Consider the following 23,646-nt stretch of genomic DNA (forward strand, 5'->3'; position numbering starts at 1 on the left):
TTAAATGTATTATTAATGAATTGGTCATAATTCAAAGTGCTTGACTATATGCACTTTTACTAGTAACGTTGAGCACACTTTCGTGGGTTCATACTTGAACTAGTCCAGATCATCGCGTTTGAGAGTGTGACTACTGACTAATGAACGCGACCCCCTTTTCATACGATTCCACGTATTCATTGACTACTTTGACTCTATGCAATTTTTCCTTTTGTATAAACACATTTTTTATACATATGTACTCATGAAACTACGTAGACCATATTAAAAAACAATTTCCAAGTGAATTCATTACAAAAAAATTTAAAAAAAAAAATCTTTGAAAAATCAAAAAGATGATATTTGTTTAAAAACTTTTACCTAATGTGGCTATTCTGTCTGTTTTAACTTTTAATTACTACAATTAATCAATATAATATTTAACGTTAAAAACAACCTTTTGTGATTCAATTGCTTCATCATTTCATTAACATTAAAAGCAATCTTGTTGTCATTGATTTTCTTACGTACGATAAACTAGTAGTTGAGCAAACACGTACGATTGGAGAGATGGAAGTGGAAGTAGTTGTTAATTAAGGCATTAATGGCATTTGCTTATAAGGTAAGTTGGCTTCCCTTGTTTAGAATGGTGTTGGCGCTTTTAAGTTATATTTTTATCTCCTTTAAAGGAAACAAGATGATATCTTCTTTCTAAATTAGCAACGGTTTAGTACTTTCATGCAACCAAAATAGTATTATTTTTTCTATTATTATTATTTTTAGAGAAGTTGGGCAGATGAGCCATTTCGGGCAAAAAAGGTTTTTTGGAGGGACAAAAAATTTATTGTACTAGCAACATATTGGAAAAGAGAAACACATTGTAAAACAGAAATAGCAATAACTGGAAATTGTGTAACTAACAAACTCTAAATTTGGATTTCTCGTTTTAGTATTGAAAACAGATTATTATAATTTATTTAAATTTTCGACTACAAATCTACAATCAATGAATCAAAGATCATAAGTCGATACCATGTGATGTGAAGCCATAAGCTCCATTACAATTTTCTTTTATATCGTACAAAATAGCCACTAACGTAAAGATTATGTTTTTTTTTTACATAATATGATGTTAGAAACATTTCAATTAAATTGGGTTTTTCTTTTATTCTGGTTAGTTATCAGTCTTACTGGATTTATCATCAATTTCCAGAGTCATCGGTTTGGGTAAGTAATGTGTTTTTCTAATATATGTATAGGAATAACCGAGTAAAGGTGATGCTCTAAGATGCAACAACTACCCATGTATAAAGTTACTTAGGTGCTATTTCTTTTTTCTAAACAAAAATTCATAAAAAAAATGTAAGGATTTTTCTTAATGTTAGTAAACCTTAGCAATCACATGTCCATGTTAGTAGAATATTCTTTTTTCATATGAAGCAATAACATCTCCAACATTGAATTTATACTCACCCATTCAGGATGCAACCTATCTCCTCCTCCCGATGCAAACCCCCAAACTTCACCACCACCCTCAATCACACTACTAAACCCAACTTCTTTCCTTGTGTTTTTACTTCTCATCATCTCCTTCACTTCCTCAACATCAACCCATCTCTTCTCACTAGCATACAAATTCCTCAATGTAATATAATTCCCATCATTCCAATACTCCTTCCCATGTGTTTTCCTCAAAATCCTCTCACCCCTTTCAGCATCCTTCACATAACCACAAGCAGACAAAAACGAACTCAATATAATCTCATTAACTTCAAATGGCATATCATCCATTAACTTCTCAGCTTCATCTAAACACCCTGCTCTCCCCAAAAGATCAATCACACAACCAAAATGCTCGATTGTTTGAGCAACTCCAAATTCTTCCATTCTTTTGAACCATTTCATTCCCTCTTCCACCATGCCACTATGGTTACAAGCTGATAAAACACAAATCATGGTTACCTCATTCGGCTTCACTCCATTTTTACACATTTCAAGAAACACATCCAATGCTTCTTTACCAAACCCATTAACAGCAAACCCATGGATCAATGCATTCCATGTGGCAGTTTCTTTAACATTCCATGACTCAAACACTTCTCTTGCTTTTGTAAACTCCCCACATTTTGCGTACATATCGATTAAAGCAGTGCAAATGTTACTTCCTTTTTTCATCTTCTTCCTCATCACAAACTCATGAACACGCTTACCCAAATCCAAAGCTCCCAGATCTGCAATTGCAGGAAGAACACTCACAATTGTGATGTTATCTGGTTCAAGTGAGGGTTCTGATTGTAATTCTTGAAATAATTTCAAAGCCTTGTTTGGTTGTTTATTTTGGTGATACCCTTTAATCATTGCATTCCAAGAAACTAGATTTTTGTGAGGCATGGTGTTGAAAAGTGTCCTAGCTGTATCTACATCACCATGATTACAAAACCCATCAATCATACTAGTCCATGAGACAACGTCTTTTTCCAACATCTCATTGAACAAATTACTAGCTTGTGTCATGTCTCCTACCTTGACATAGGCATTAATCATTGCATTGAATGCGGGTGTGTCCTTCTTAGGCATTTGGTTGAAAAAAATCCTTGCATTATCTATCTCACCACACTTTGCATACCCACCGACTAATGTAGTCCAAGAAACTTGACTTCTTTCAGGCATTTCATCGAACAGTTTCTGTGCACAGTTCATCTGTCCTAGTTTTGCGTACATGTCAACTAATGATGTAGCTACAAACATGTTATGTACAAAACCTTCTTTAACAACATGGTTGTGAACTTGTTGGCTTCTCTGGGCATCCGAAGTTAAAGTGCACAGCTTTGCCAATGTCAAGAACGTATAACCATCAGGTTTAAAAGTACCGTTTCTCCTTAACTCCATGTACAATCTAAAACATTCATCATACTGGTGAATACCGAGATGAGCTCTCATCATGGTGTTGCTGATAAAGGTGTCGTGTTCATCAGGCATATGATCGAACAGTTTGCGGGCATGTCGTATGAGATTGGTTGCATCTTCAGATGAGGTGGTAAATCGTTTAGCAGCTATAGAGGAACAGGTGGCCATGAATTTGGTAAGAATGTTTTTGTTCTTGTAAAGAGAGTTTCTAAGCATGAACGCGTGGATTTGGAGGAGGCGAGCTTTGGTGGTGGTGGTGTATTCGAGGAGATGGATACATGTTCGTTCCTTTGAGCTCCAAAGACCTCCTAATTTGTTCTTATCATCACCCGTCATCAACTTCAGTGAACGATCTTCGCAAACTAGCATTACAGTTCAGATTTGATTAAATGCATAAACACATTTTCACTGTGTTATTTTTTGTCCTTGGGCAGACACATCCACCTGTACAAAAACCATGTCACATTGATTTCTCCCACCAAGAGTCAAGAACACCAACCTACGGGAATGCGAAATCATCATCAATTAGAACTTTGGAAGCAAAGTTTTTGTTTTTTGCATTTAAATGAAAAACAAAAAAAATAAAATCGTTGAGGCATTTCATTTCATATGCATATCTAACATCAAAGATGTTTAAAAGAGAAATCATATATGGGATTTTGGATTTTAAAAAGTCAAATAAAATTTAATAAAAACAAGCAATACCTACCTGAATCGGGCCAAGGCCCATGTTGACCTCCCATTGGGCTGGGCTGGCTGTTGTGATACACTCCAATCAACGTTCTTCCAACATTATTTTTCAAGAACTTACTCATTAATAATTTTTCTGTTTGATAATATGTAATGTAATATGTTACCAGGCATCTATCTCCATGTACTGTGTAAAAATGATGTTTCTCAACAACCAATGATCCGAATGCAAAAGACCAAAACCGGTCTAACTCTTCCAAAACCCAAAAAACAATCGGTTCAACCCATTTTTGTTTAGAATCAGTTGACATGTATGTTGAATATAGAACTCATCAAGTACTTGAACATAGAAGATGTTCAAAAAGTTCCTCATGTCGGTCTATTGGAGTCGACAAATGACTTGTTTGTAGCAACTTCTTAGAATTTTCCCTTTCAATTTCATTATCTTTTGATATGTTTGGTTTACTGGCATATTGATATGACTCAATATTATATTTAATACAAGTTATCAACGAATAATGATCAGTTTAAGATATTTATGATTAAATATAACTGAAAGTTTGAAACTATACTAGTATTTCTATCAAGTATTTCTATGAGTATTGAATGCTTTTTGTTATCTAGAATCATATTTAACAATATCAAATGAGCACTTATATTTAATTCGGCAATAATTTCATAAAAAAAAGGTAGAATAATACGTTGGCAAAACATTTTTCTTTTTAGTTTTCATAAATACTATAAAAGTTATATATGTTTTCGACATCTTATAACTTTTACTTGATCAAAGAATCAATCTTGTGAAATCTCTTGCTGATATGGAAAGAATTGATAATATGGATTTTGCACAAAAAATCAAAATTAAGTGGGGAGCCGATGAAAACACTTATTTTTTCCATTCGATGCTTAAACGAAAAAGATGAAAACTAGATGTTTCGAGGGTAATGGTTGATGTGGTTGGCTGCCCCGTAACATGTAAAAAAGACGTTTTTGGATTTTTATACAGACAAATTCAAGAGTTTTGTAGGCGCTAAGTTAGTGCAGCCAAATCCGAATATGAAGAAGCTTGAGCCGAATCAAAGGGAGGGGTTATCCTCAAGATTTACTATGGAGGATAAAAGATGTGTTATGGTCGTGTGGTAATGGTCGGGCGTCGGGACCGAACGGGCTCACTTTTCAGTTCATTAAACGTTTTTGGGAGCTAATAAAAAAAGATGTGTGTAGTTTGTTGACGAATTTTATTCATCTTCGGTCATCCATTTTGGTTGTAATTCATCTTTTTTCACACTTATACCGAAAAAAGATAACCCTATCTATATTAAAGATTATATACCGATTAATCTAATGGGTGTGCAATACAAAATTATTGCAAAACTTTTAGCTAATCGGTTAAGGGTGGTGATTGATGGCATTATTAGACCGGAACAGTCTGCGTTTGTTAAAGGTAGACAAATATTGGATGACCCTCTCATGGTAAATGAAATTATAGACTGGTATAAGAAAAAAAAAGTTGATGATTTTTAAAGTAGATCTAGAAAAGGCGTATGATTCAGTGAGTTGGGAGTACCTTTTAAATTTTTTGGAGTTTATGGGATTTGATAATAAGTGGATTGGTTGGATAAGTGCGTGTTTGAATTCTTCTCGTGCTTTGGTGTTGGTTAATGGTAGCCCTACTATGGAGTTTAATCTTCAAAGAGGTCTTCGAAAAGGTGACCCTTTATCCTTTTTCTTATTTATCATAGCTATGGAAGGGTTACATGTTGCCATCGAAGACGTGGTTGTGCATGGCTTCTTTCGTGGTGCCCTAGTTGGAGAAGATGGGTTAGTTTTGTCTCATATTTTTATGCAGATGATGCTCTTTTTTTCGGAGAATAGGATGAGGAAAATATCAATAACTTGGTTAGAATTCTAAACTGCTTTTATCTGGTGTCTGGGTTTAAGATTAACTTACAAAAGTCTAATCCTTTTGGGATTGGAGTGTCTATTGCTAAAGTGGAAAACCTTATGGTTGGTATTGGTTTCTCTGTAGAAAAATTACCTTTTTTGTACCTTGGGTTGCCTATAGGTTCAAAAATGGGGAGGGTGGAAGGATGGAAAATGGTGGTTGAAATTTTTAAAAAAAGACTTGAAAATTGGAAAGTTAAAATGCTTCGATTGGCGGCCGATTGATTTTGATTAAATCGGTGCTTGGGAGTTTGAGTATTTACTTTATGTCGTTGTTTAAAGTTCCAGATACGATGTGTAATACCTTGGAAATGTTACAAGCTCGATTCTTTTGGGGAGGGGATGAGATAGAAAGGAAAATACGTTGGATTAAATGGGATACAACTCTAACATCTTTGGACAAAGGGGGATATGAGATTGGGAGCTTGAAAGCTTTCAATCTATCGTTGCTTCAAAAATGGAAGTGGCGATTTCTAATAGATAATGGAGCCATATGGGTTAAGGTGATTAAAAGTATACATGGGCCGTTTGGGGGGTTTGGTTGTTTTGATGAAAAACCGAGAGTGGGAGGAGTTTGGTCAAGTTTAGTGTGGTTGTTTGATAAGCTAAATACTAAACATGTCTTACCCCATGCTTTTATGCGAAAAAAAGATTAATGGTGGTGTCTTGACTTGGTTTTGGAAAGATATTTGGGTTCGAGATACAAAGCTTATGGACCAGTTTCCTAGGTTGTATGTTTTGGTAGTTAATAAAGATTGTGTTATCGCTGATAGATGTCAAGATGGTAATTGGGAGTGGTCTTGGATTAGACAAATAAATGGTGGTCATACAACTGATCAGTTGTTGTTGTGTGGCTTACTTAAAAATGCTAATATCGGTAATGGTAGTGATTCTTGGAGTTGGGATCTTGATACTGAGGGAAAATTCATGGTCAAGAGTGCTCGGATTCATATTGATGAGGTTATTACTCACCCGAGGAATATACCAACTCGATGAAATAGATATGCTCCTATAAAGGTTAATGTTTTGATTTGGCGTGTCCTTTTAAATAAAATCCCCACTAGGTTGAATCTTAGTTAAAGAGGTATTGAGGTTCATTCTTTGTTATGCCCTACTTGTCATCAATGTGTGAAGATACAAATCATGTGTTTCTCTTATGTGAGGTTGCTGCCAGGATTTGGTCTCGCATTGAATTATGGCTTAATGTTACTTTACCTATGTTGATCACTGTTGCTGAGTTATTGGCATGAACAGATACAGTGAATATTGCGGTTGCGAAGAGGAAGTTTTTGGAGGTGATTATATTGACCGCTATTTGGATGCTTTGGACTTATCGAAATAATCAAATATTTCAATCGTCCAAAATTAAAAGTAGCATTTTTGAAAAAATTGCAATGTATTCTTTTGATTGGTTTTCGAATAGGAATTCTAAAAGTAGACTCAATTGGACAATGTGGTTACAGAACCCATTGTTTTGTAATGTTTTGTAATTTTTCTCCCTCTATTTTCTTGCTGGTTTTTTTAAATAAAGTTCATCTTTTAGTTGTTCAAAAAAAAAAATACAATAGTTTATCTACAGTTTTTAAAACATTGGAAAAGACCATGTTCAATTCTGACAGTAACATATTTTTATTGGTGTATTTCTAGCAGCAATTCTAAATTTAGTATTGGATGGGGTGATTAGCTAATTAAGAATCTTAATGGAAATTGTATTAACTCGGTTTTTGTTTTTAACTAGTTTCTAGATACTCATTTTATAATATATTGATGTTAAAAAAATATTTATAGAACTAAATCTCTTACCTCTCATCTTTAACTTGAATCGATTGATTCAGTTCAATTAAATCCAAAATCTTGACTTGGTTTTCAACCAAAGTTTGAGTTCGTTAATTTGGTTAATTTGGTTGGTGTAGGACGATTTATGTAAACAAAACATCATCAACCACAATTTATTGTGAGGCTATCCTATAATGTTGGACAATATCAATATCCAATAACATAGATTTGAGTTTTAGGAAAATTGGTCTCATGAATTCAAATTAAATTCCAGATTCTTCCAAATTAATAATGATAACTCGAATTGGGATAATTGCTATTTGCCTGAGCCTCCTTCTGGTGTGCTCGCTCTTCATCAACAAAGTCGACGGGGCTTTTGAACTCAAAGATGATTATTTAGCCAAGGCTGAAAACATGACAGACGGCAAGAGAACAAAGGGTCGTAAATTAAGGATCCGCAAGTTGACAATGAAACAAGTAAATTTGCATTGAAGAAGACATTGTTCAAATTTTAAATCTTGGGCAAGAGATTGGACAAAATCTATATAATTAGGCTTCTCCAAACCAACGATGTGTTTCATTGTATATGTAAATACTTAGATTATTTAAGATCTAAAAGGAAGTGTATTGATGTAAATATTTTGTTTGTTAAATGATCAGGAGAGAAATATAGATTAATGGTTTTTTGAAGGAGAACATTCGACTCATATTTTGTTTATTGAATACTGAGATAATGAATTATAAAAGTAAGAGACTTGGTTATATATACACATTTAGTCATGTAAGATTTCTTTTTGCATGCTCTTACCTTAAGGGCGTGTTTGGGACAGAGATTTTGGAAGCGATTGAGAGATTCTAGCTTTTACCTTTTGACAAAACGTTTTAGTTTAAACAAAAAGCTCCATTTGGTAGTACAAGCATTTAACTTTTAGTTTAAATAAAACGCTCCAAATCTAAAACTTACTTCGTGTAGCTTTTAATAAAACGCTACTGAGCTTTTGAAATCAATTTCCATAATTACCTTAAAAAATATATTTATATATTTATTTATTTTTAATCCATTGTCCTTTTATGTAATTTATATATTTCAAAAGCTTCCAGCTACTTTTATCAAACACTCGTATAACAAATAAAACTTACAACTTCCCGCTATCCGCTTCCAGCTAACAGTTACTTTTGCCAAACATGTCCTTAAACTTGTTTATATTTGTCGCTGATTGTTAGCGAGTGATATAACGATGAATTTGCGACAACACAAATTACTTATGGAACCTTTGGATTTCGTCGCTAATTACAGTCAATAATCGGTCGCTGATTAGCTCATGGAATCCATCGATTTTATTGTTGATTTGTTGCTGGTGACTTTTATATAAATAGTTTTTCCTATCAAAATTTACAAAATGAAATTCCATTTTTATACTAAACTAAATTTAAATTCAACTACTAAATTAAATATTAATATTCAACTATCAAAATAAAGATTCATATTTCGATTTCAAAGAATCGAAACATTACAAAAATCAAGTGTCTATGTCTAAATCGATTTCAAACTATCTGAACCAAATCACGAAAATTAAGTGTCAAAAGTCTAATTAGTTGTGTAGAATACTTCCTTAGGTGAGTTTTAGGATGCCCTTATACATCTTGGTCGTTTCTTGATTTGGGGCCTCAATTTCTTCACGTACGAATTCTGCCCTAAACTTGTCATTTACTTCCCCATGAATACGATAAAAAATAACCTACAAAGCAACAATAATTATGTTTACCTCAATGAACGAAACTACCAAGTTCAAGAAATCGAAAAAAAATAAAACTCTTTTGTACAAAACAACCAGGTCATAGAAATCGAAGGAAACTAGGGCTTACCTGAGTGAATCTCTGGTGTTAGGGGTTGCGCATCTAACCTTGTATTTTAGTCTCATGATGTTACTGGTGGAGCTGGTTAGATTGGGGACGAGAGTAGTCGATGACTGAGAATGCTTTTGGGATGATGGCCTTAATTTAAGAGAGAGAATAATATGTCAATTTGAGAGGGAACAAGGTACTTTTGTGTGGAATAGGGAGGAATGAAGAGCTAAGGATGGAAATGAATACCAGCGGCCGTTATTAGGGCTTTATTTTGGAGAATCTATTAGGAAGAGATTAATCCCTCTTTAATTTTTCGCACATCATTCACTATTCCCTCACCTACTCTTAATTAGTTTTCGATAAATGTAAGTTCTGTCGTTATTCCCTCTTTAATTTGCCGCCTTATTAGTTATGGATTATTTCGTCGCTGAACTCCAGTTTCTAGTAATGATATACATGACATGTGTTTCGTTTGGGTTTTGTGTGTATTCATGTTCAAATGATTCAAGAACTTCAGCTTCATATTTTTGTGGGTTTTGATCTTAATGTAACATCCAAATGTTGAGATACTTCTAAACTTAACCCTGTAATTTTGATTATGTTGGATTTTGGCCCCTAAGTTCTCGAAAGAGTGCAAAAGGGCCCTAGTGGCATTTTCGTAAATTTGGTCTTGGGGGAGTATGCCATGCATATGCAGGTACACTGAGCATACTAGGGTGCACCCTAGTACGTTAGGTGTACATATAGTACGCATGGCATACTGTGTAACACTCCAATTCAGATATTCCTTTGCTTAACCTCAAGTATTTCATTTTTGGCAAAAATGGTCATTCCGTATGCTGGGCATACATTTGGGTACGCTTAGCGTATGCGTGTGTGAGCATCGAATGGCTAAGGCTCGTACGCTGGGTGTACGAGCAGGTACGCGGGAAGTACGTGGCAGATGGCTAAAAACCTAGTTTTTTGACTTGTACCCTATTTAAACAACCTTATATCATTTGGACCAAACCCTAATCAGCCTCCATAGCCTCATTTCGTCCTTAAACCGTATTTTTGCAAGAACTTGTGAGTTTTGAGCTTAAAGATGTATTTGGTGACTTTTCTAAAGTGTGTTCAAGAAGAGGAAGGCAGTGACCAATCTTTGGATGTTAGTGAGCTTCTAGATCCTATATCTAGTTCATCTTGAGGAACTTCTGGAGGTAAAAAGTTGAAACCTTGCCATCTCTTTTGCTAGTTTGAGTTAGGGTTTTGTTATGAAGTCCATTTTTGGTTCTTAGACCCTCTTTTGTGAGTTGTGCAACTCCAGAGACTAGGATTGTTAGATTTAAGCTCCTTGAGCATGCTTGATGCATAAAGTTGCCATCTTGAAGGTTGTATTAAGACCATGCATTAGTCTAAGGTCTCAAATGTGGTCTTAATGGGAGAAATGAAGTATTGGGGACCCATGTGGCATGCAAGGGCATAAAGTTGCCAACTTTATGCCCTAAGACATCTTAATAGACTCATATCTGAAGTTGGATGTTGAAATCTTAAGCATTAAGCACTTAATAGACTTTTGTGAATGTGCTAGGTGTATGCTGGGCATAAGGTTGCATATGCAACGCATACGGTCAAAAGGTCGAGTACGCTAAGTATACTGATGTGGTACATTAGGCATACGCACCACAAGAGAGTTGGGCTTCGTTGGGCTTGCAAGCTTATTGGGCCCTATTTAGCCTTGGGCCTGGTCTCATTCAAAGTTTTTGAACTTTTGTTCTAGTTGGGGCATTAATGTCATGATTGTGCCTTATTAGCCCATATGCCCATTGTAGTTTGGACTTTGATCTTGGGCCCATTAACGTAGGTTAGATATTTGGGCTTTAATGGTGGGTATTAATTAAGATGTTGGGCCTTTGTCTAAGTTATGACTCAATTCTAATTAGGGTGTTTTGTATATTTGTTCAGTTTGAGATTTTAGGTTAGTATTCGAGCAGCTTATGTGTTCAGTAGATTGGGGTTAGTCTTCTCACTATACCAATGGGTCGAAGGCACCAATGTCGGCCCATTACTTGATGTGAAATCTCTATAATTAATTATGCAATGGTTTGTTATTTGGTGTGTATTGATTTATTTGAAGACCATGGGGGAGCCCATGGCAACTAGTAAGATCATGAGGGGGAGCCCATGGTACTTAGGTGTAAGACCATGGGGGTAGCCCATGGCAACCCGATTAAAGATCATGGAGGGAGTCCATGTCAGTTTTCTTGTAACACCCTATTTCTGGATTATTTTATGATATAGGGTCCTTGGGCCTTAATCCGAGTATGAGAAGATTTTGAGGTGTTGAAAGAGAAAGGTTATTCCCTTTTGGGATGTGGGTGAGGCAGGTTGTGTGATAAAAGAGTCGGTTTGTGCTTTAGAACCCGAATGTATTGTTAAGGCGCTGGTTCGGGCTTTTCATGAATTTTGGATCTGAGTTCGAGTGGGATTCAGGAGTAATAAAGTTGATAGAAGTGTAGGGCTTCTCGTTAGCTTTCCGTAGATATAAGGATCGTCGGAAATGGACTTATAACGAAGAAGTTATGGCCTTCAGAAGTTTTATGGTTTCAGGCTTAGCCGAGTACGTTGGGCATAATTTAGAGTACACTGAGCGTACTCAGTACGTTGGGCGTAATTTAAGAGTACGCTGTGCGTATTGACCTGGGAGGGTCGTGAATTTTCTTCAGAGTACGTTGGGCGTACGCCAAACAGACCTGAACGCTATTTTAGGGTCTTAGACCCTATTTAAGGTCCTTAACTCATAACCTAACCCTAATACCTTCAGCCTCCATCCCTCTAAACCTTAGAAATCGACCCTAAGCCTCCATTTGAGTGATTCTTGATCATTTGGTGATTTAGTGAGTTTTTGGTGCTTATTGTGGAAGAAGGAGTTTCTTTAGGAAGCATTACTTGGCTTGGAGCTTGTGGATCCAAGCCCTAATCATGTTGATCTAGCTCCAGAAAGCATAAAGTTTGAATCTTGGTGGTTTTCTCATATGGATCTAGTGGGGTGATGACTTGTTGTGTTTGGCTTTTGAAGAAGAAGGAGCTTTGAAAGAGAATGGCTTGAGCACCTAGCTTTTGAATCTATGTTCTTCTCTTGTTGGGGCATCCTACAGAGGTATCAAGTTTTAAACTTGCTTATTATTGTGCTAGTTTTTGTTTTGGGTCCATTTTAGGTTTTTTTGGTCCCAAAGCTTGAAGATTTATGAGTGGCTAAGCTCCACAAACTAATATATGTCCCTTTAAGTGTTTTTAGTGGAAAGGATTCATAAAAATGAGTCTTTGGATGTTGGAATCAAACCATGCATGAGATATGAAAATTTTGAGTAGTAGTGAGTGAGAGTTTTGTGTTTGGGACTTGATCAGCCATGCAAAGGCTTAAAGTCACGAGCTTTATTGAGTATGAGCCCTTATGGAATCCAGATCTAAGAGTATAACTATGGTCTTAACTGATTAAGACCAAAAGAGTTGAAAAAGTAAATCTGGGCGTACGCTGAGCGTAAATCTAGTACGCCCCGCGTACTAGGTTGGTGTCCCCGATCAGGATTCGTGTGCGATGGAGTACGCTGAGCGTACCAAGGGAGGTACGCCCCACGTAACCCCACTATGGACTTTTTGGGCTAAGTCTTATATTGGGCCTTAAGTGTTGGGCCTGGAGTTTGGGCTTGTTGTGCTTGAGATTTGGACCAGAGGAATATGTATATGTGCCTTGGGCCCTTGAGTTGGGCTTGCCTCTTGGACTTGAGAGTTGGGCCCCGGTAGAGTCCATTTATTATTGGGCCTTGATGGGCCCAATGGGTTTTTGGGTTATTTATGGACTAGTTAGTTGACTACCTTTAGACCTAGAGAATGAGGGTTGGGACTTAGATCCTTATTTGAGATCATTGTAGATATGGCTCAGAGGTAGAGGCTAATGCGCAACGACGACATTTGTAGGAGCCGTTCGTCATTCGAGGTGAGTCTTGTCACTATACGTTACCTAGAGTGGTATTTATGTGGACCGGAGGGTCTTATGTGCAATGTATGATATTATGTGAATTTATGTGCTATGTGATATTTGTATGTTATATGATTGTATAGACCGGACCGGAGGGTCCAACGATACAGATCGGACCAGAGGGTCCAACGATTCAGATCGGGCCAGAAGGCCCAACGAGCTATGACCGGGCTAGAGGGTCCAACGAGCTATGGGACTGGAGGGTCCCGCTAAGACACATCGACCGGAAGGTCGAACTGTAGCCTTGAGTGGCGTATGTGTTGTATGCGGTATTTTGGGGAACTCACTAAGCTTTGTACTTACCATGTTATGTGTTATGCGTTTCAGGTTTCTCTCAGGATCGCGGGAAGGCACTGGCTTGATTGTACACACCAGTGAAAGAGTTATGCTTTCAAGGATCCTGGATTTGTAATCAAACAAACATGGAGTTGTGTTTGTAAATTAAATAAATGAGGTTTTTATAAATGTGTCATGAGAATTATATGATTTTAAATGAAATTTTTGTTTTGAAAATTTACGTTGTTACATTTATGTGTATATGTGCATGGCATTATATGATTATGTGATTTGTGTATTTTAGGAAACTCACTAAGCGTGTGCTTACAGTTTTGTTGGGTGTTTCAGGTACTTTTGGTTCTAAGGGCAAGGGCCCAGCTTGATGGTGCAACGTGCACTCTCCAGTATTTCTGCACTAGTTGTTTTGGATACTCTAATCTTTTGGAGTGTATCTCATATTTAAACCCCATTATAACCTCCTTTCCCCTCACCTCATCAGCCTACATCCTCTTAGATCGTTTTGCAACCCTAATTCACCTTGTAAAGCCATTCCAAGCTAAATAGTGTGTGTGTGTTTTGTGCCTTGAAGAAGAGGGAAGGAAGTGGAGCTCATCTTGGAGGAGTAAAACAGTTTGGATCTAGGATTTCTACGTTATTTGAAACCTTTTGAAGGTATAAATCTTGCAACTTTACCTTTCCATCATATAGATCTAGAAGTAGATGTTTTAATGATGCTTTTGGTCCCAAAATGTTAGATATTGAGCATGACATGTTCTTGACCCATTAACCTGTCCTTTCAGACCCTAGGAGGGGTCTCAAGTCATAAAAATTAAGTCCCAATGGTTGGTTTTGTCTCATGCATGTTATAGAGAGTTATAAAGCATTAAGATGTTGGGTTTTTATGGATTAAGCACTTATTAAGCATGCAAGGTCATAAAGTTGAAAACTTTATGACTCCTAATGACATTTTGACCTTGGATCGGCATTTGGACGTATTAAGTCGTTATAAAAGCATTTTATGGGAAGAAAATGAAGTTTGGGAATTACGAATTGCGTACCTGGGAGTACGCCCAATATACGCAGTTAACAACTTGACATTGGTCAACGAATGAGTACGCCCAGTGTACCTCAAGAGTACGCCCCATGTACGCTCACTGGGTTAACCCGGTTTGGGTTGACTCAGTTGACTTATGGATTTTTGGCCAGTTTAACCTTGGAATCTGATTCTTGTTGACCCTGTTGACTTTTGACCAAGTTTGACTTAGGTCGAACTTGAGGGTTTGGGTTGGTGATTGAGATTTTATATGGTTTTGATGTTAGTGGATCCATAGGAGCAAGCATTATAGTAGGGATTGGATCACGGTATTTTCGGGTTTCTTCATTTTGGGTGAGTTTTGCCTCATTATTTCGTGGGTCGAAGGCACCAATGTCGGCCCATTAGTTTTCGATTACCTATTGGTAGAGGTATGTCATAGGGATTGTGTATAGTCACGTAGGATTGACTAACGACTCTTGATCTAGTCCCTCTTACCTGTTCCTTGTTTAGATGTGGTTCTAGGGTAGGATCATCTGTCTGGGTGGCTATCTCACCTCTAATTATACACAATCATGCATTTCTTAAATTATCACTATTTGGTATGTAATTGTGCTGTAGTGATCAGTTAGATCTGTATTTCAGTATCGAGTATGTCGATAGGATGTGGTGATCTGCTAGACTTGTATTTTGGTAGTGAGTATATTGTTATGTTGCACTGATTTGTTAGATCAGTATCTTGGTATATAGGATGTTGCTATGCTACAATGTACTGTTGTACTTGCATGTTATCTATACTTACTGGTTATCATTTGGTGGAGTGCGCTAGGGATTGTTTGGTTATGACTCTAGAGTAGGATCATCTTAGGGTGGCTATCTCACCTCTGGCTACTTATCGTTACGCATTTTACGGATGGTTAGCTGGTAGTGGGACTGTATGTTGTGAGAGGGCTAGTAGGCCGGAGTGAGATGTATGATTGTTGTTTGCTTGTTTTATGTGCCTGATTGATCCTTGTTTGTTATATGTCGACATATGGTTGTGGTGGGTTGAGACGGTCCTGCTTTGTGTTATAGGCCAAGATACTCTGTATGGTCCGACTGTAAGCTGAAGGTACGAAGACTCAGGAGGTGTAGTTAGGTTTAGGCGGTAGGCCAACAAACCCTGGTGTAACATCCCGATGTTCAGGTACTTCTAAATTCACCCGTATAATTCTATTTCATGTCAATTGGTCAAGTGGTAGCACCCTTTGGTATAATTGAAGATTAGACATGGTGTGTTGGAGGCAACAACACGACGTATCTGGATATGAGAAGGCGCGGGTTTCATTTTGGGCAACACAACGTGTTTCCTCTTGGAACATGGCGTGTTCACGGCTAGAAAGAAACCCTAATCTTCTGGGTTTTTCTACCTATTTAAAGGAATTTAAAGGCTAGGGTTTGTTCACACTCACCCCCCATCAGCTCCTTAATCCCTTAAGGAAACCCTAATCATTTTCTCTCCCATTTGTGAAGCTAGTTTGGTGTTTTGAATCTAAATAAGGAAGAAAGTGGAAGAAGGAAGCAAAGATCCAGCAAACAAGCCCTTCAGGAGACAGGTCGCAAGTCTAACCTTATCTCCCTCGGGACATCTGCTGGTGCGGAATGCATTGGAGACATCTGCCAACCATCTGGTACTAGCAATGGGTTCTCGAGCTCCCTCGTAATCGGGAGCTTCACATGCCCTAAACTCTCTGAACGTAAGCGTGCGCGACCCCATCATGGTCGCCACCTCAGTGCGAAATGCAGCTAACCTCTCATCCATAAGCTCCAAAACACCCTCCTTGATCGAACTGAAGATCACATAAGTCTGCTACGAGTAATCTATTAGGAGATAAACTCTCTCGTCTGCTCATCCAAGTGCTTAACTCCGGAGTCTGAATCTGATCCCTCCCCGGCACCCGAATTGCCGACTGCTGGTTTGGGGCGCAAAACCACCATTCTGAAAAACACAAAATGAAAAATGCCAGAATACTAATATAACTCGAGGGATCTTGCACACTACAAGTTCCCTGGTCTTATCTCAGCCTTCCTTGATTCGAGTACGGATCCTCTGCTTTCAGTAGTACGGGCCCATACTACCTTCCACATCTATCCGTACTTTCCTCAAGAACTGTCTTAACTCTACCAAGTCCCTTCTACTGCTATTGCTCTATGTTACTCTCATCCTAGGCTTGCCCTAGGGTAATCACCAACCCCCTCTCTGCCATCAGCTACATAAGATGTCCCTGCTTTCTTCCCCTAACTAGCTCGTGAATACTATTACATATTACTCAAACTAGATAATTCTTCGAATGAGAGATCCTACCCTATAATGGTTGGACTCAAACAAGAGCTACGAAATAGAGCTAGACCTAACCTTCTAAAATTATTTAATCCTCGCAATATGTAACATAACATATTCATCTACTAGTTAGTAACATATAGCTAAGACTCCTAAAAGCACAAAGAAAGCAACATTCGAGCATAGCGTACACATAAACAAGCATCTACTACTCCAGCTATCATACTGAAAATTCTGTACTAGCATGCAGTTCTCATAAAGCTAAAACACATATAGCAGGCACATAAGGCATCCTTCCTAGATCCTTAGTCCTAATCTAGCATCCTGCTCTAATAAAGTTGATAATTATAACATAGAATAAACTTGTATAGGTAATTTGGGAGTACTTACTTGAGCTCGATTGATTTCATGCACCACACCTTTTTCTCTTTTCAAAGTTCTTTTCTTTCTAAAAGTTCTTTTTTTCTTTTTTCTAAAACTCTTTTCTTTTGCAAAAATTGATTTTCCTTTTGAAAATTTCTATACCAATTCCTTAGTTTGAGTTCAGACACACCCAAAAGCATGCCTGGATCCCTCAAACCAAGGCTCTGATACCAACTTGTAACATCCCAAAAATCCAAGCCAAAAATTTCGTTTTCAAAATCATTTATCAAACATAAATCTCATTGCCATAGGATAAAATTGTAAAACAAGTATCTCAAAACTCATAATATCTGATAACAAATAACAATCTCATAATAAAATCAGAGTAAACTCCCAGGCTGATCAATGGTGGTGTATGCAATGCCATCATCTCTAACCCTTCCCTTTACTAGCTGAAGTGCCTGAAACCAAAACTGGAACTGTAAGCACGAAGCTTAATGAGCTCCCCCAAACTACCACATACTATACAAGCATAAAATGCAAATAACATAACCCTGGGACTCTTCCCAACTGCATCGGGACGAATCACGACATTGGCTTACTCGACATCGGATTCCTGTCCGGTATCGGGCTCACCCTGGCATCGGGCTCACCCCGACACATACGCAACATAATATATATCATTAAAACAATAACAAAATCATATAATCTGCATCAGGATTGCCCCGACATCAGATTGAAGTCCGTAACAATAACACAAAACATATAAACTAACATATATCGGGCTTGCCCCGGAATACATGATACATGACATAATGACTAACACACATTGGGCTTTCCCCGACATCGGACCGGAGTCCAGAACACATAACACATAAACATCCATGAATCACGAGGACATCAAGCATACATAACTACTTCTCGGGACTGCCCCGACATCGGACCGAAGTCCGGAATAACTAAGCATATAAACTATATCGAGCTAACCCCGACATATTCTACTACTTAAACAGGTCCGCATTGGTGCGTTAGACCCGTTCCTACTGGAGGAAAACTCACCTCATAAAGTTGATTGTAAAATCTCGTGGCAAGGAATATCTGGTAACCGCCTCGACGTCCCTCCGATTATCAAAACACAATAATACATAGTCAATATCCGTAACTCCTTCCTAGATTAAAATGACAATTTTACCCTTAATCAAAGTCAACGCTCTTGTCAAGGTCCAGTCAAGGTCAATCCCAGTCAAGTCAACTTGTGGTCCTCTCAGTCAACTCGTCGAGTTCTCCTACCGACTCGTCGAGTTCTGCCTGAAATGATCATCGGGACATTTCGACTCTACTCGTCGAGTCCTTTAGCTTCCTGGTTCGAATCTTGTTTAACTCATTGAGTTACCTACTTCCTCTCACCGATTCAACTTTCAACTCACTAATAGGGGAAATTTGGGTTCGCGACCCGACTTGTCGAGTCCTTTACATGTCATCATCATACAGTTGATCTTAAACGATTTTAATGCATCCAAATCATAGATATGGACTTCTAGAGCTTGCATAACATGTAAAGTTGTCAACTTTACGTGCATGCATTGAGATATGAAGCTAAAACATCAAAATAGGCTAGAAATGGAGATCTAAGGTTTGGGATAGGGCCTTGGCTGAATAGAGCTGGCTACCTTGAGCTCCTAGAGCTCAAAGGTGTCCAAATCTGAAGTCCATAACCCCATGAGAGTTCTAATGTCGGGGTTATCCTTGAAATGACCCAAAAGTGACAAAAAAAAAGCATAGATGAAGATCTAATAAGAGAATGATCAAGTTTGAGACTTGATTACCAGAAGGTGTAGCAAAAGAGGTGTGGCTTCTAGATCTTTTTCTTCTCCTTTGAACCTTCTACATTCTTCTTCTTCTACAAGCTCCAAAATGCACAAATTTACTTCAAATTGGCAAGGAATCACTCAAGCTCACTAATAGAGGCTTAGGGTTTCGAAGAAGGCGCTCTAGAGGTGATGGAGGCCGGGGTGGGGGCTATAATGATGTTTAAATAGGGTACAAACCCTAAAGATTAGGGTTTCATCCAGCCTAGTTGAATCACCGAGTCGGGAATATTGACTCGTCAAGTCGCCTTCAAATCTCCACGTGCTGTCCCGCATCTACCTGACGAGTTAGGGCTACTGACTCGTCGAGTAACCCTTATAAAATGGAAAGTAAAATAATTAAAATTACATACCAGGAACGGGGCGTTACATCGTTTAAGTCAGAAGTCTTTATAAAACAAACCATTGAGAAAGACCAAGTAATACGTATGTTATGCGTGGTGCAACTAGAAGTGGTTATAAGTGTTTTTTTTTAAAACAAACAACCCTTACTTGAAGTCTAAATATGATAAACTTGAATGCAAAATGAAAATGATATTGAGAGTAAAGAAATAAATAAAGTTTGAAATGCTATGAGGATGAAGGAAACTTATGATATGTTTGGATGTTGCTAAATTTTTTGATATCATCTTCACCCATAATATAAAGCGTTCAATAGTCATACAAACACTAAAAAACAATGGGAGTCCTAACCTAAAACACTCATGTACACCCCCACCCCCACCCTCACCACGACTACAATGTTAAACAAGTCTTATGGTTTAGTGGTTACCGCAAGTGGGAGGTAGGGGAGAGGGTGGTTACAGATCATGTGAGGTAGGGGAGAGATAGTTTACCGAAAATTGGACGTAAGTTGTTACCAATCGTGGGAGGTGGAGGAAGGGGGAAAACATGACTTTGATAATGGTACAATACAATACAATTTGAAACAATAACTTTGATAATGGTACAAGTACAGTACAAGTTGAAACCATAAATGAATGTTATAGTAACAATAAATATCGATAGTAGGAATTGTAGAGGATGGATATTGATCATGCTAGGTGAGTAGGGTTGTAAACGAGTTAACATTCGACGAATCGTTCGTGAACAGTTCATAGAGAAGTTTGTTTTTTGTTTATTTATTTAATAAATGAAAAAACATGAACAAAAATTCTCGTTCGTTCAATTAAACGAACGAACATGAACGATGATCTTATTTGTTAATTTATGTTTGTTTATGTTTATTTAAATTCATTTATGTTCAATTTTGTTTAATTACATTATTATATTATATGCTCGTTTATGTTCATATATGTTAAGTTGAGTTTGTTTATCTTTGTTCGTTTATTTCATTTAGCATTTCATTAACATGTATGAACGAACATGAACAAGATAATATGTTAAATGAACAAACATTAACAAAAAAAACTCATTCATTTATTTGTTCGTGTTCGTTCGTTTATTCAGCTAACTTAAACGAACAAATATCAACAAGCTGTTGTTCGTGTTCTTTCGGTTCACTTACAACTTTGAGGTTAGGAAAATCACTCTATACTAAAATGAGAGATGTGGGAAGTGAATGGTTACCGGGAGTTGTGTATATTGGGAGGAGGGTATCATCAATTTCTTTTTAATGGTGTGTACAATGTTTATTTAATTGTACCACTTATAATTTAAAATTTAATTAATATATCTTATATAATAGTATAATATATATGTACTATAATGCATACAATTCTAGAGGATATGCTACACGTAATCTTATCACTTTTTTTAAAATCACACTAATATCTTCAGTGGATCCGCTATTAAACACCGTGTACTCAAGACACGAAACATGTGATTACCACCTTATAGAGAAATAATACATGGATTTAGCATAGGCTGATAATTATATTACCAACTATTTATACTTATCTTAAACATAAATATAAATAAAGAAAACAATTAGATATAGAAGATTATAGAAGATGATATACGGTAATATGATCTTAGAGATATTAGAGGTGGCCTATAGGCTACAGCCCTACACAGCCTGGCGACTGCATTTTACCACGTATCAACGGCTATTGGACCCCTGATTGGGTCACGTGTAATAAATCGCCCTTTCGCTCTCTAGTCTCTTCCTTATTTTCACATGCATTAAACAAGCTACAAAGTACAAACCACATCAACACAACACAACAATTTATCTGTCTTTCAGATATGTTTTGTCACAACTCTTCTAATGTGATGCAATTTTTATGTATTATATATGCATTTGCTAGTATACGCTAAGATAATATATTATTAAAAACCTTTTATTGAAATTGAAAAATATTAACAAAAACCAACAAGTAAATTCCATGGAAAAAAGTCTAAATATAAAAAAAGAACGCAAAACGGATAAAAAGTTACAAGATAAACATGAAAATGTCACATTGTCACGTCAACGACAATAAAAAAATATAAAATAAAACATTATCCAAATTTGTCTACAATTATGACTCTGTCCATTATCTATGATTATTTACGATTACGCCCTCGGATTTACATCGTAATTACTATGACATGCCATTGAGCATCAACATCTTCAGATTACCAACAACATGCATTTTCTCAACCTCCTTCCTGCAATAACCACTACCAACAATGGCCGTCGCCGGTGAATACTCAAAACCTAGAAAACTCTGCCCGTTAAACTCGCCGTCGCCGTACGCCGCTACCGTTGTTGACCTCGTCGAAATGGCGTTCGTTGTTCGTTTATAGGATCCGAACCATTTCGACTGCATGTACCCGTTTTTCCTCCATGGTGAAATCATCATGTCTCTCGTTTTCAAAGAAGCTCTCATCGCAGCGCACATTAGTCTTATCATCTTCTTTAGTTCGTTCGGTTTGATTACTGTGATTTTAGGTATTATTTCCAGCAGAGATTGGTAGGTTTTAGTCGGTCGCGCGATTGTGAATTCGGATCCGAGTGATAATTCGACAATGTAACGGTTGCCGGAAAACAGAACGTCAATGTATTCATATTCTCCGGCGGGATGGCGTCCGGTTTTCTCCCATCTGGACTTACATAGACCTGTAACAGTAGATAATAATTAAAGATCAAAACTAACGAAAAATGGTACAATTCGATTGTTATTCAATTCGTAACTGCAAATTTAAAAAGAATGTATGAACTATATGAAGTGATTCTCACCAGTATCAAACCCTCGCTGTCGAAGTAGAGTCATCAGATGCCTCTTAAAACCCTCGGATGAAGTAATTTTCAAATTCCGGCAAACTGTTTCTACCTCGGAACGAATCGCACGCTTTGCTAGGTCATCTTCGTCATCACCGATCAGATCGATCAGCATTTCCTTCGTCTCCGAATCTGTACCATAAAAACCCTCCACCTCCTGATACTCCGTCTCCTCCATACGATCTCTAACCTTAATTTCACAGCACGATTTACCTCGATCATCGGTTTCTGCCTCGAAGAACGAGTCAACTAGATCTGAAAGGTCCGTCACGGAGTTCTGATCGGAATGCTCACTTCCGCTGCTCTGGCACAACCGTGCCCTAGCAACGTCGTCGAATGCAGCTGTTATCCTTTTAAACCTCATCGGAATCTTTGCCATTTTCAATCTTTACAACTTACAAGTAGAAGCTCTTTAAATTTCTTGTTATCGTGTAACACCAAAGACGGAGGTGCACGTACATATATGTAGCAGAGGGAAGGAGGAAGACGACGAAATGTGAGGAGGAAACTTGGGAATGTGTATTAACGGCGTTAAAATGTGGTTGTGAATGGGGTCTTGTTTTGTTTTGTGGTTCAGGATAAATGATTAGGTATTTGGTTAACGGAAGTGAGAAGAGATGAGACGGCGATTTTGGAGAGTACAAGTGTCAGCAGTGTGGAAGGATTGCTAACACCTCGTGCTATTCACGGTGTATCACGTGGCAGTGATGCCCCCTACACACGGTGGTGGTGCTTTATCCTATTCTCCGCTTCTATCCGCCACCGAAATATTTTGTCATTGGTAAATATTGGATACAATTATTATATGATTTATAGATTTATAGATTATAAAAGATGATAAAGATTTTATATATATATATATATATATATATATATATATATATATATATATATATATATATATATATATTTTAAGTGCATTGAATAAATTGAGAATAAACTTTGGCATATTCGATTCAATATTATCTGTTTTTTTAGCTCGTTTTCTTGACAAGGTGATCATCATGAGACGTGTAGGTTTCGTTTGTTACCGAGATAAGATATTAGACTATATTTACTCAGAAAATATCAAATTCATTTTTTCTTTCAATTACATACATAGTGGTGTGGTGTGCCACCCTCGTAAGTGTCAACTTGGTTCGGAGACCGGAACACATTAGCGCAATAGTTGCTCTAAGTCGACATGGCTCGGCCGAAAAACTAAAACGTCCTGCAGTTAACACAGGATCATGTGTCGTCTTTTCTCATTTGAAAAAACACATCCTACCTTATAAGAAAGAAGTGCTAAAACTATAAATATCATCATCGTCAACAAACAATTTGGCTCTCTCATACTCACTTTCAACACTCTTTTGAGTTTATATCGACTAACTTGGACATGAGTAGGTAATTCCTAGTTGTCAAAAACATCAAATAATT

The 23,646-nt window shown here is 37.3% G+C and overlaps 2 protein-coding genes across 2 annotated transcripts; both read right to left on the bottom strand.

The window, feature by feature from the left end:
* Positions 1–1,203: 1,203 nt before the first annotated feature.
* AHG11 (Pentatricopeptide repeat (PPR-like) superfamily protein) lies at positions 1,204–3,506 on the bottom strand. The gene has a single exon (XM_078995238.1). It carries the CDS (start codon positions 3,253–3,255, stop codon positions 1,378–1,380), a length of 1,878 nt encoding a protein of 625 aa, XP_078851364.1. The 5' UTR covers positions 3,256–3,506; the 3' UTR covers positions 1,204–1,377.
* A 17,839-nt stretch (positions 3,507–21,345) lies between these two features.
* On the bottom strand, positions 21,346–22,911 carry LOC145046987 (uncharacterized). Its single transcript, XM_078995242.1, has 2 exons — positions 22,186–22,911; positions 21,346–22,065 (listed from the first exon to the last, which is right to left on the bottom strand). The coding sequence occupies exons 1-2, from the start codon at positions 22,604–22,606 to the stop codon at positions 21,548–21,550; spliced, it is 939 nt and encodes a 312-aa protein (XP_078851368.1). The 5' UTR covers positions 22,607–22,911; the 3' UTR covers positions 21,346–21,547.
* Between the last annotated feature and the right edge of the window lie 735 nt (positions 22,912–23,646).

This window comes from Lactuca saligna, chromosome 5, assembly GCF_052625555.1.
Source record: "Lactuca saligna cultivar CGN05327 chromosome 5, ASM5262555v1, whole genome shotgun sequence".
Lineage (NCBI taxonomy): Eukaryota > Viridiplantae > Streptophyta > Magnoliopsida > Asterales > Asteraceae > Lactuca > Lactuca saligna.

Excerpts from the sequence above, each read along its gene's own strand:
- AHG11 (XM_078995238.1), bottom strand. The coding sequence starts at position 3,255 with ATGCTAGTTTGCGAAGATCGTTCACTGAAGTTGATGACGGGTGATGAT.
- LOC145046987 (XM_078995242.1), bottom strand. The coding sequence starts at position 22,606 with ATGGCAAAGATTCCGATGAGGTTTAAAAGGATAACAGCTGCATTCGAC. Across the intron at positions 22,066-22,185 it reads ACAGCGAGGGTTTGATACTG|GTCTATGTAAGTCCAGATGG; the intron begins GTGAGAATCACT and ends CTACTGTTACAG.